Source organism: Fundulus heteroclitus, chromosome 10 (assembly GCF_011125445.2).
Source record: "Fundulus heteroclitus isolate FHET01 chromosome 10, MU-UCD_Fhet_4.1, whole genome shotgun sequence".
Classification (NCBI taxonomy): Eukaryota; Metazoa; Chordata; class Actinopteri; order Cyprinodontiformes; family Fundulidae; genus Fundulus; species Fundulus heteroclitus.
The window spans coordinates 28,075,770-28,089,172 of NC_046370.1; the positions used below are offsets into that span (position 1 = coordinate 28,075,770).

The window sequence follows — 13,403 nt, forward strand, 5'->3', positions numbered from 1 at the left end:
TGGGGGGGGGAGGTGGGGAGGGGTGGGGAGAGAAAGAAAGAAGGAAGCATGGTGCCTTCTAGAGGAAGAAGAAAGAAAAGAGGCAGGACCATTTTCTCTCCAGTTTTCCCTGGAGGGGTAAAGTATGGAAAAGATCAGCAGATTAACCTGCAACAGTATGGGGCCCCATCTCCTCTCTTTCAGTTCAACTAAGAAAACAGAAACATTCCCAAACCAGTCGTTCCAATGAGCCGCCAGTGGGACAGTAGATCCAACAGAACTATTTATTAATGTGTTGAATTCACAGCTGAACAAACTAAAGAAACTCCATGAAATGGTTTCAAAACAACTTTTGCAGAGACTTTTTTTTTCCCTCTCAAGATGATAAAGTCTGTCCTTCCAGATGACAAAAGACAAAATGGAAACCCTGACAAAAACACTAAAATACCCACTGAGAACTGCTAGGTGACGATAGATTTATCAAACAGCCATTGAAGTCAGAGGAAATATAGCTATGGATGTTTTCCAGAACATTTCTGGGCTCCAGCCGAATACCCTGAATAATAGCTCCTCGCTCCTGTTGCTTGACCTTTCATGGGGTCAACAGTAAGAACTCTATCATGGCGAGGAAAGGAGCTTCAGACTGCTGTGCCAATTTCAGACAGCCTTTAACTCCGACATCATTACGTGAAACTCTCATGGATAATGCAAGTCATATCTGGGCCTACAGTCTTCCAAAATCCAACTACAAAGTAGGCGCTCTCTTCTCCCCGGACATTTTCGTTGATTTCCGTGAGGTGGGCTGTTCTGGTACAGCACGTCATGCAAAGGACTGTGTAGTTCCTTATAGCTCCTTAGTACAGGTAAGGGATATCGCAAGGTTCCAAAGCAAAACTAGCCAGGGGAGGAAGCATAGAGTCTCTTTTTCCTACCTCCTTCCTTACAGACTGCACTATTGGGACAGCACTTTTCATGGCGACCGCTGACGCACTTCCACTTAGGCTAAAGCTCTGGTGTTTTATTACAATTTCCCAGATGTCAAAAACAACAAAGCAAGACCAATATAAGGGAAAAAAACTGAATACAATGCCATTGTTGTGGTTCCTAACACAATGCAACAGGACATGGTGTTGCTATGTCATTGTTTCTCAAATTCTCTAAGTGTGCGTACATGCATTATCAATTTGTAAAATTCAGTTTTTCCAACCAAAAGTTCAGTTTGCATGTGAATGCTAAACACGAAAATATTTTTCATTTTCAAAATCTTGCTCTTAGTATGGACAAACATCCTAACGTAGTAGATCTAGTAGAGCAGAACTATCAGGCTGGTTTTGTTAATAGTTTGTCTATTTTTTCTTGTTTCATTGTCCTCACTGTATTAGTTTTAGTGTAGATGTCGTATTTTATTGCTTACTTTGTTTTTATTTAATTTATTTTATAGACCTGTACAGCTTTGGTCACTTTGGGTGTGTAAAGTGTTCTCTAAACAAAGTTTGATTGATTGATGTAATAACTCACCAAAAAACTACTGGTTAACAGCAGAGAATGTAACAGGAACATTTTGTTTTTAATTTTTTAAGCAAGCTATTGAAAGCCAGTTTCAGGAGCAGAACTCTGTCTAAATTTTGCAAAGGGTGATCCCCTGGTCTTGTAATGTTGTCAGTCTAAAATAGCCATAAAATTTCTCAACAAGAATTACAAAAATGTAATAAATGAGAAGCAATTGTTTATTTCTCAAGAAGATAAAATAAGAATGATGAATGAATGAACAAATTTACACACTTGGTAGAACTTTGTAATTTAATATCTATTAATAAAAGAATCTGAACAACCTCCCAACTTTTTACAACATAAAAATCCAGACTTTCAATTACACTTTAAGACTAAAGCAGAAAACCCTGGTGTGCTTGGGTATGCATTTGATTTGCTTGTTATTTTGCCTAGCATGCTGAAATAAAGTGAATTGCAATGAAATAGAGGAAGGAAAATAAGCTCAAAATTGTTTAAAATTGTGATTTCTGACAGTAGTCATGTTCAAAAGAACTTATTTCTATGCGTGGATCCAAATCCTCATTTGTGGGGACTGTGTTACCCTCCATACAGCTGACTACACCTGTTAGCAGTTGGTAGACATGTTAACAAAGGAAAAGGCAAGGTTGGAATCAACATCTCTAAGTTTAGTGTCAATCAGAGACTGGATTGCTGAATACATGAATTTGCTGCATTTACCTCAACGAATGCTGACTGGGTCCTTCTAAAGTAAAGGCAATAAAAGGGAGTTCTGATTTGGCAAGCAGGAGCAGGTAAAGAGACTTGGCTGAGCAGTGGTCATTATGGGAGAAGTAACTCAATATAAGCAACGATGTATGACCACCGTGTTAGCAAAGTTATTTTGTTTTTTGACGAGTGGCAGACAAAATAAGATTTTATCTTCTTTCTGCTCCCTTTTGCTCATGGGAATGTATGACAGAATGTGACTGTTTTTGTAATTTTTTGCCATGGAGCAATAAATAACCTGAATCAGAATCTGAAAAGCAGTTAATAAAAACTAAGGCTGATTGAAGCTAGCTTACCGTGTACCTTACTCACTTCCATATTGGGCATAGGCCAATGTCTGGTATCAGTCTCTATATAATATGAGGTTCTGACTTAAAAGCAGCAGGAATTTAACATCGCACCTTTTCAAAGGTTTAAAGTCAGGTTTCTGTTTGACACACTGTATTGGAGCACCATGTAATCTGCCACTGCCTCTCCTTAACCTGTTGCTGAACACTGCCGGTTAGCTGGCTAAAGAAAAGGCTCTTAGACTTTTTTCTCCAATCCCTAGTTGGTTGCTGCAGATGACCGCTGATAATGAGTTCGGTTCTCCTGGAGGCTTCTTCCTGTTTAAAGGGAGTCCTTGTTTTCCATTGTTGCCTCATGTCTGACAAGGATGAGGGATTGCTGCATAGTCATTGATATACTGCAGTTAGCTGGGCTTTTTGACTACATTTTACTGAAATTGAAGAGATAAGTATGTAGTTGAATTTGAATCTATCCATACCAATGGATTGATCCGATAATAGTTTTGTGTATAAACTGGATCTATATCTCTGGGAAAGAGCCTTGAGATCGCATGTTTGTGAACGTACAAACTGAACTAAACTGAACTTGCTTAAAACAATACAAATCAGACAGCGTGGAAATATTTCCGGTTGAGAAAAACGTGGTCAATCATGGCATGAAAACTAAAGAGGCAACACCCATCACTGTTTTTAGGGTAGATTTAAACTGCGGGCTGCTGGAGCTTTTAGTTTCCTACATACTTGGTATTACTCGATAAAGAGCAAAACAGCCACAAGGTGGAATAAAGATGTGTTTACTTAAAACTACTGCTAAATCAATAATAACTTTAATGATTAAATTTGGTTCTTGTAGCAGCTGCGGGGGAAATTGTCGCTTTTCTTTTTTAAATAAAAACTACATTTTTGTTTCTGATTTGTGTATAAACACTAATCCATTGAACCCATTCTTTGGGCTTATATTTGACCTATTCTATATTAAATAAATACACTTGAAAAGCAGACCATTAGAAGTTTTAATAAAACAGCTGTCCTGCACCGTTATGATCAGATAATATCTGTATTTATATATTAAACCAATGGACTTAAGGTGGTTGCTTCCTTTTCACAGGAAAGACCCTTTGAGCTGCCTGATTAAACATATTCTTCTAATTTATCTAATTGGACCCTGCTGAAGTCATTCTACACGTCTGAATAGAAATTTGACATGAATTGAAATGGAGAAATATTTTAGTGCTTGTTACTAAAAATGCCAGTCTTTCAGCCCGAGCCCTGCACTTACTGTACAAATCTAGACTGACAGTCCATTCCACACACAGTGTTACTCACAGTAAAACTCTCTCCCCGGCACGCTGACTTCTTGAATTTATTATGCCCAAATAAAATCTTGAAAGGCTCTTTGTTGCAGATTTAATGTTGTGTTTTAAAAAAAAATATCCCCCCCAGGACTAATTTACCAGACGTCCAGCAACAGATATTGTTGATTAGTTTTCAGTCTTAACTGAAAGCCTTAAGCCTGTCGGTGTTGGAGCGTGCTTTCAAGTCTTCGCTCCTGCATTTCAGCTGAGAGCTTCAAACTATACACCAGTAAATCCTTCAAGGCACGAGCAGGGGTTTTAGTGCTCCATTAGTCAGCTCATTAAGTCATATTAGAAGTCAGAAGATTAGATACAGGTCCTGAGAGGAGTGATAAACCAGACCATTCAGGATCTCCTTCATGCAAAGCACACAGAGACCTTCCTATTACAGAAAGACTGAGATAGTTACCAGAGTCCGAGCTGGATGTTGCCACAGGCATTTTAGAGTCGGGCTGCTCCCAGAATCCTCCACACAACTTGTTAGATCAACTGCAATAAAAAAAAGAAGAGGGAGTTCTTGTTAGAAAATGTTGGAAATCCATCGGCTTGACTGGAAACTAAAGTCAACACAGATAAAGAGGGATGAAAGAAAACCACAATCACAGTTGAAAAACAGCCGACCAACAAACACCATTTCCCAAGGAATCCAAAATAACTCTTCCACATGACAAGGAGCTTTATTGCAGCCTAGAATAGAGCAGCCAGTTGCTCTGGGGGCGTCTGGTTTTAGCCGTCACATCCGTTGGGAATACAATTAGACAACAGTTGGAAAGGCCGAGCGAGCGGGTGAATGAGTGGGCAGGCCACCTAACATTAGCTCAGTGAGGATGTCTGTCTGCTGTAATTGGTCCATTTACCATCAGGCTGCTAGAAAAAATAATGAGAATCTGACAAGACGATGAAAGATTTGGCATCTGTTAAAAGGACATTTCTCTAAAATTCTGGTAAGATAAAAGAAAAAAAAAACGAGCTTTGGGTAATAAGACAAAAGGATTAAATTTAAACTGTAGGCCTGAAGAAGATCCTTCTGTTAACTGCCTGACAGCAAGGAAAACTGTTAAACAAGTGTAAGAAATGTTGAAAAATATAATTACAGCCACAACCCTAGACATGTGGTTATGCGATAGACAAACACAAAGAACTGACTCGCATGATTGTGAAGTGGAAAGGAAAAGAAATATGTGTGTAACAACATTTTTCATAAATCACAATCTGAGTTTGGTGTGCATTTACCATCAGCTCCTCTGAGTCTAGACATGGTAGAAGCACAGTTTGTTGTAATTACATCTGCAGGTCTTCAGAAGTAGGACTCTACCTGCTTTGCATATCTACACGCTGAAATTCTTGCTCAATCTTCTTGGCAAAATAATCCAAGTTTGTGCAGACTGACTGAGGAGCATCTGTAAACAAGATTATTTTTTTAAAACAGCTCCTCCATGGTTAACACGGGGCTCTTCTGTGATTATTGCCCTCCCTGTCCAACCTGTCAGTTTAGTTAGACGTTCTTTCCTTAGGTTTGTTGCATTGCCTTATGTTTCACGGATTTTCTCAAAGAAACTTATTATTCTCTCATTATTGATCTCATTATTATCACATCATTATTATATTATTATTAGTATGACAACATCTATAGCTAATGGTTATCTAGTCTACTATTTTGCCAAACAGGAAAGAGACACTTCAATTAGATGTTACTAAACAAGTGCTGAATTGTCCCCTACTTACTGGTAGTTCAGTTTGTCATGATGGAATAAATTATATTTTTTGCTCTTCCCCAGAAATAACCCGGCGCCTTGTTGCTGCAGTATCGAAAAGGGTATCAAGTGTCTTTCAACTGTCTTTCTTAGTATTGGTATTGAGTTTGAAATTTTTGTATTGTCACTATTTGTGATAATCTTACTGTGCAACCTTTGTTGGGTCCAGGTATTGCGTTATGCTAGCAGTACGGACACTGACCCAGGTCAAACGGAAAGCTATTGAAAAGCACAAAAAAATAGGAAACAATATTGTTCCCTATTAAAATAGGGAACAATATTTGTCGGTCAATCAAAGGACAACTCACTGCCACATTTATTTACCTGTCATTTATCTGTGGTTATTTACCCTAAGGATTGAGTTAGACTGTGGTCCAATACAATAATGGGTCATCAATTCTTTACAAGGCCATCAAATATTTTGTAGCGAAATACGTCGAACAGTCAGTGGCGGCACCAAGGAGGCGCTAGGGGGTGCTATAGCTCCCCCTGGAAAAGTCATAGCACCCCCCTTAGCACCCCTAAGAAAATATTAGAGGGTTTTTTTCATATGAGTTAGTATAATGTTACATGTGATATATTGGGAAAATAAGATGTTATATTTTCCCCACAAAATACATCCAATTTCAATATACAATCAACTATTATATATTTAGTTTTTTTAAAAAACCTATCACACAACAGGAATGGAATTCTGCATGTGTTGATTGAAATGTATCGCCTCAAAAGAAACCGTAATTTTGGCACACAACGCTTGCCATACATTCAAGTGAACGTAGGTGTTTCGGAGGAAAATCCTCACGGCTGGGATGTTGTCCTCCTAGCTCCAAAAGGGCTCAAGAGGACCCGAACTGGATGACAACAGCAGCTATAAACAGTCCTTCACTACACAAATAAATAGAGGTCAGACTCCGCAAGCTAGCATTAGCGCATCTAACTGGGATCCTGATGCTACACAGACGCCTGTTGCTGATGATTTAGGTGCTGAAAGAGAGGTCAACAATACGTCAGATAAGACGTGCAGAGGCCAGACCGTTGGTCAAAGGATCAGGCTGCTGATGAGAGGGCTGGAAGCACCAAACCAGTCCAGCAAAGATGAACCAAAGACCTGCTGCAGACTTTGTGAAGTATGCTGATATCTTAATTCTACTGTAGGTCATCACCGTTATTTTTAGATGAAGACTATTGTTTTCTAAATAATTATTAATATTTAACATTTTACTGTATGTGCAAAACCTGCTGATATATTTAAATTATTCAAAGTAGTAAAAGTGGGCACTTATAAATTCCTGATGGAGTGAAATGTTCGCATAATATGGCTCATGTTTTCCTTTTGCTTTGTCTTTCAGCCTCTGCTGTCTCCTCTCCATATCTATCCCTGTGTGATGGGAGTGGAAACAGCTTGTTTTTGTTCTCCCCCAGCCGACTACACAAGTACAGGCCTGATAACCCTTTTTAAATTTCACACTTCCTGTATACAGCTGATTGCCTAATAGACAATTTGATATTAAAAATGATTTATTATTTAAATATGTGCAGAGACACTGTGTTTGGCTGGTCAATATATTGAGTTTTTGCAGTTACATATTTTCACATGGAAGGTAAGTTTATCAGGTGGCATGGGTTTGTTGAGGCCAGGCCTAATACTGGGAAGAAATATATGTTACAAAAGGAAACAGTAACAGTAATAAGCTTATTGGAATCTTAAGTCTAAAACGTATCCCTTCTTTATGTTTTTAAGGATTGTTTGTTTTATATTTTTACCTTTTGATGTTATTTTTCTTGACACTTTGAACTTGGCTCCTGTGGATTTGATTTAGAACTGACTTTGTTCTTTTTTGTAATTATTGTACAATTAAACTATTAATTTATAGACTGACAGATGGATCTATATAAAAATATTACCCATGTCTCTGTCTAATATTTGTATGACATTGAAGGGAGTACTAGCACTTATCCGTTTCCATTTAAAGCGCTGTTTGAAAGGAATGTGTAATGCAAAAATGGATTTTTGGGAAAACAAAGCACAGTGAAGTCATTGTTGCAGTTCATGTTTGTGTATGCTGTGACTGAGCAGCAGAATGCCACATATTTATTATACCCTCTATTGGTGACTGTTGCAGATGTCAGAGTTCTCGGTGCACCGTTGATTGCGCTGCCGTCTGTGTGTGTTGAGAAATGTGAAAATAAGTTATCCTTCATGGCACCTTCAGTATAATGCTTCTCCCCCTAACACTTGCAGAAAAAAAATCTCTGGAGCCGCCACTGCCAACAGTGCAAATAACCTTAGACTTAGAATAACCATCACAGCAGTTTAAGACTGTTTAAAAGATCATTTTGAACATCTGTTACATTTTCAACACCAGAGCAAATATCTAACCTTGCCTGCAAGATGAATTCTCACCGTATTTGTGCGTTCACAAACACACAAGAATCCATCTTCAGCTGTTTGTGACCAAACCAAAAATGGTTCGGGCCAATCATGTTGCATGATTTAAAGGAGCAATGAACAATTTTTCACCACTAGGTGGGGCTTAAGCCCTGTCTGTAAAGACCAAAACAAGATATGCATCAAGCCACGCCTCTCTCACTCCAGCTGCAACCTTGCACCCATTTCCCCTCCCCTTCTCACCTGTCCCCTCATATGTGCATATTTGCAAAGGATAAACACACAGCAAAACCGTATCACCTTCTGAAGGAATAAGTCTAGTGAAGAAGGAAGTAACGCATAAGTTTATAATGCTGTTAACCAGAAAACATTTGAACCGCTAGCTGTGCTCTCCGCCATTTTGTGCCTACGCAACACTGCTCTGGCAGTGGCATTTTACGGGCAGGGAGAGGCTAAGCCCTGAGAGGCAGCTGTTGACATGGGCGTACAAGCCTGCCTGGCTATGTAAACAAGATTATTGAGAACAACACAGAGAGACGGTGGGGGTTATCTTTGAAAGAAGAAGAGCAATAAGTGCCTTGTACCATGTTGTGGTTTCTCATGACGGTGCTGCTTACCTTTTAATTTGATATCGTGACTGGCTAAAACCAGCTTTTGGTAGACAAGCACTAGGTGTTGCTTCGTCCAATCAGCTTGGACAGTTGTGCTGAATGTCCCTCCTTTCTTCAAACGGATTTGATAGCAACTGTGCCAGATTAATGACATGCAGAACAGAGAATGCTACACATTATCAATCTGGCTGGCCAGGTTAGCAAATATGTGCTTCAGAAATGACTCGACTCATCCAAACTGAAACCTTTTAAAAAGTTAACTTTTGCAGGAAAACATACTGCCTGCTGAAAACAGCATCACAGAAATGAAAAATCTCAACTGCCTCTTTAAATTACAGAATCCTGCTGCCTCAACATATTTACTAAATGCAAGTAGACGAGCAAGTAGCTTCTAAGGTTCATGCTCTAACACCACAATAATAAAAATCCTGAAACCATTCCCATGTCTAAGAGTAGATGGTTTACTAGTTCAACACAACCAAAACGTACCTGCTCAACAAAACCTATTGGCTCATTGATATCCAATAAAGTGTATATTTTAAACAACACAAATGGAACAACCGGTGGGCATGATTTTTGTTTTTTAAGGAGGAGGATAATTATTAGACTGACTGTTAGGAAGAAGACAGGTTGTTTAGAAACCTGAGGAGTAAGCCAGAGAGGAATTAAAGGGGAGGAAACGAGAGCAGCTGATGGGGGAGATACCGCTGTATCCAAGGGTACTAGATCCCAGTTGCCATGACCATGGTTATCCAGTGAAAGAAACAGTGATGATGCTCAAAACAGAGCAGTCGGCACAAGGTCACTGTGTCTAAACGCAAACAAGAGCAAATCATCGTCTTCCCCTATGCTGCAATATCTGAGGCATCACACAGAAGACGCTCAAAAGGCTGTTTGTTTATGATAATGAATGAATAACTTTGCCACTATATAACTGCAGATAAAACCAAATGGTTTATGGTTTAAAAAGGACCAACATTTTTTCTCACCGTCATCAGAATCAGAATCAGAAACATCAGAACGAGAATAAACATATCCTGTTTCAGGTACAAATGGATTACCAAAATCATTGTGGTTTCATAAAGGTCAGAATAATGAGATTTTTTTTAAATGTATTACTTTCTATTCAATTCAGAAGTTTACAAACACTAAGATTACTATGCTTTTAAAAAAATGGTGAAAGTCCAGATAATGATGTCATAGGTTTGCAAGCTTCTGATAGGCTAATTTACATCCTCCCAGTACAAATAAGGCCCACCTGTGGATGCGTTTTCAGGCAGCACTTCAAGCCTATTGCCTCCTCCAGTTACATCTTGGAAAATCAGGCAAGATTACAGGATAACTATGGTCTTCCACAAGTCTGATTCATCCTTTGGTTTGAATTCCACATACCAGAAGGTGTATGTGGAATTCACCTGTTAAAATTATGTACAAGTAGAAACATCTTGGGAGTGTCCAGCCATCATCCCATTCAAGTCTGTCCCAGAAACTCACATGTTTGGTGGGAAATGTGTGTATCAACCCCCGCACAAAAGCAAAAGACCATGTGAAGATGCTGCCTGGAGATGGTAAGAGAGCATCAGTATCATAAACGAAATGAGTCCTACAGCTACATGTGCTGAATATCCACTGCTACAAGTTACTACAATACTACAGAAGCAACACAAAAGGCTGTATTACATTATGTAAAAGGAGTCAGGGACAAAAAAGTTCATTTTTAGGTAGGTTTCCTCTGGTCTGACGAAACTGAAACTAATGCATTCTACTATGATGGCCACAGTTAGAGAAAAAAAGGGGGAAGTTTACATGCTTGAGAACACCATCCCAACTGTGAAGTACGGAGATGGCTACAGCCGTGCACATTAGGAACCTTAGATGGCGATATTGAAGAAACATCTCAACACGGTTAAAACCTGGGTCATCCAAACGGATAATGTCCCCAAGTGCACCACAAAATTAGATAAAAAAAGCAGTTTATAGACAACAAAGTCAAGGTTTTGCTGTGGCCAACGCAAAGCCCAGATCTCAGGCTCACGTTTTAGGCAGAGCTGAACATGTGCGTGGAAACAAGGCAGCCAACAAACCTGACTCTGTAATGCCAGTTCTGTCGGGAGGAATGGGCCAAAACTTTGTGCGAAGCTTGTGGAAGGAACCCCAAGTCTACCAAACACAAAGGAAATTAAAACCCCTGAATTTGAAGAACCTTTTTATAAAAATAAAATTAAAAAAATCATCTCACTTAGCAGTCTTGTATTTAGCACATAGAAACAATTTTGGTAATCCTGAACTAAAACAAGAAAAGTTTGGTCTGAGATTAAATCACACAGTAACAAAAAACATGCATCTATCCTTTTATACAGCGTATGTAAATATTTGGTGTCAAATACTGGAATGGAGTTGAAAATAATGAGACACTCGTGTATGTCTGCTTCCAGGTGGGATCACATTCGTCTTCTTTTGCAATTGAAAAAATATTATTTCTAAACAGCTTTTTGGGAGATATTTTAGGCTATGATTCTTTTTTTTACCTGCATATTGCAAAATTCATGACTTTGCTAACCTAATAAATCGAGGATTTTAACAATCTAAGTGTTTTCCCATCTTTTATAATGACTTTACTACCATTCTGGGTGTCATGAGGCATCCCAGTCAGCGCTCAATGTAGACGAGAGCTGAACAGCTCAAACACTATTCCGTCAATGTTATGATGTTCAAAGCACAGGGCTGAGTTTACGAAGCAAGAGAACACTTTCCATAACTTTTGTCTGCACCAAATTGTTATTGAGTCCCATTAAAACAGAGAATAAACCTGCTTGCTTTTGCCTACCACTTCAGCAAACTGCTTGGATGAAAATAAGAGGAAGATGAGACCTTATTGTATGCTGTTACATCATTGGTGAGTGAGCTAATAGTGATGAAATGTAGTGTGGATTGCCCATTACAATATAACATTCATTTGACATGTGTTTTGTAATGTGACTCCACATCAACAAATTCCTACCTAAAACCTCATTTCTGGTGGGGGGGGGGGGGGGGGGGGTGAAATGACTTAAATAAATCAAGGCATCCTATCCTGCGTGGCACATTTTGCGTGAATGCAGATGCAATTAAGAATATTGATTGGAAGTAAAATTGCTGGGAGACTACAGTCGATAGTTTCCAGATCCTATTCAATCCTTTAATGATCAACCAGCTGTTTATTATGTGCATGCAGCAATACTCTGCACAACACATCCTTGACTGCAACCTACATGTGCAAAAGAAAGCTCCAGGTCACCGTAATCTGGTTCCTTGCCTCTAGATGTTTGGATATTTGTTTGCAGACAGCAGCGAGAGAATAAAACAGGAATCCTGAACAAAGATTTCTTACATATAGTATATTCAGCTTCTCACTTTGCTTGACCTCGTGCCGCTAATGTTTAATCGCCTACGGCATCATTTATGTAGCGATAAGATTATCTTTTCCGTGATATGTGTCCCGACTCTGATGTTGCGTCGCTCGACTTTTGCTAGACCTTCCTTCACAGCAAATACTAGTCCCCTGGGCTTATCTGAGGCGTCCTGCGTTTGCAATGTGAAATGACAGAGCTCATTAAAAGTAATCAGAGGCCACTGCAGCAGAGCTCGGCCGTGTTGTTGAGTTGATCTGACACACTGGGGGGGTTGGGGGAAGGTCGTGGGGGTCAGGATCTTCATCAGCTCTTTTCCTCTCTGCCGCTCCTCTTTTATGTCACTGTCTGGCAAGAATGATGGTAGAGCTATGCCAGTAACTTGCACTATTTTCCTGCAGAAGAGGCCGTAGTTCTTCGATCGATGAGTGAACATGAATTCCTAAAAAAATAATAATAATAGGATGTTTTGTGGTATTCACATGCTAAATGCTGTTCTGCTGCAGAGGCGGTTCGGCGGCCTCCACAACAATACGCCGTCTTGGGAATCTGAACCATCTTTGCTTTTGGATCGATTCCCCTCCTGTCTCAATTAGTCAGCAGACGCACACATGCTTTCACATAAGCCGTCATTCCGTGTTCACCGTATAGCAGGAGGAGATTGGCTCGATAACAAAGCAACCATGACATCACGTTTACCGACTTGCCATCACGTCTGCACGCTCTGTCAAAACAAAAGGCCGGCTGTGAGTGCTGGATTTCTGTTGTGTGGATGCTCGCGGATCTAAAATTATATCTGCGGCTATTATTAGGACACCTGACAAAATAGTTCCAGCTCATCTTCCAAATCTTATATAAGCACTTGTAAGTTACCCTTAATTTCAATAGAATACTTGATATTGTCAACGTTAAGCCTGCTAAATTGCTCTATCATGCTTGTTTCCATTCAGCAGGTGCTACTTTAAGCAGACATGTGAAACATACAAGTCCAAATAAAGCCTTCCCTCTGTACATCCTTGTCCTGAGGCCACGACACAAGCCGTGGCTCAGGTGTTTTTTGTGCCGCGCGTAAAAACGCCTTCAGCCATCCTCGCTCTGAGGCTGCGTTAGAGCCTGGGATCATGCTTGAGCACACGTGCACCAGCAACCAAACGAGTCCTAATCCACACATGCATGTTGGCGTCAAGCCTAAGAATAGCCCTGCGCTCCCACAGGTTCATCTCGTCTCATTTCTTTACACGGAAAAACTGTCGTATCCAAGACAACCACGAGGAGCCCGCGGTCTCCTTTTCCCCGGCGCTTTGCCATGGCAACAAGGGAAAATGCGTAAAATAATAATAAGTTAGGAGCTAATAAAGGACC

At 39.8% G+C, this 13,403-nt stretch overlaps 1 protein-coding gene across 1 annotated transcript in view; it reads right to left on the reverse strand.

Moving 5' to 3' along the window:
• The window catches only part of mpp2b (membrane protein, palmitoylated 2b (MAGUK p55 subfamily member 2)), a 73,906-nt gene that overhangs the window by 44,973 nt on the left and 15,530 nt on the right, over positions 1-13,403 (reverse strand). Inside the window, exon 3 of the mRNA XM_021323389.2 lies at positions 4,308-4,387. Within this exon, the coding sequence (XP_021179064.1) occupies positions 4,308-4,338 (31 nt within the window). The 5' untranslated portion in view covers positions 4,339-4,387. The remainder of the gene's footprint in view (positions 1-4,307; positions 4,388-13,403) is intronic.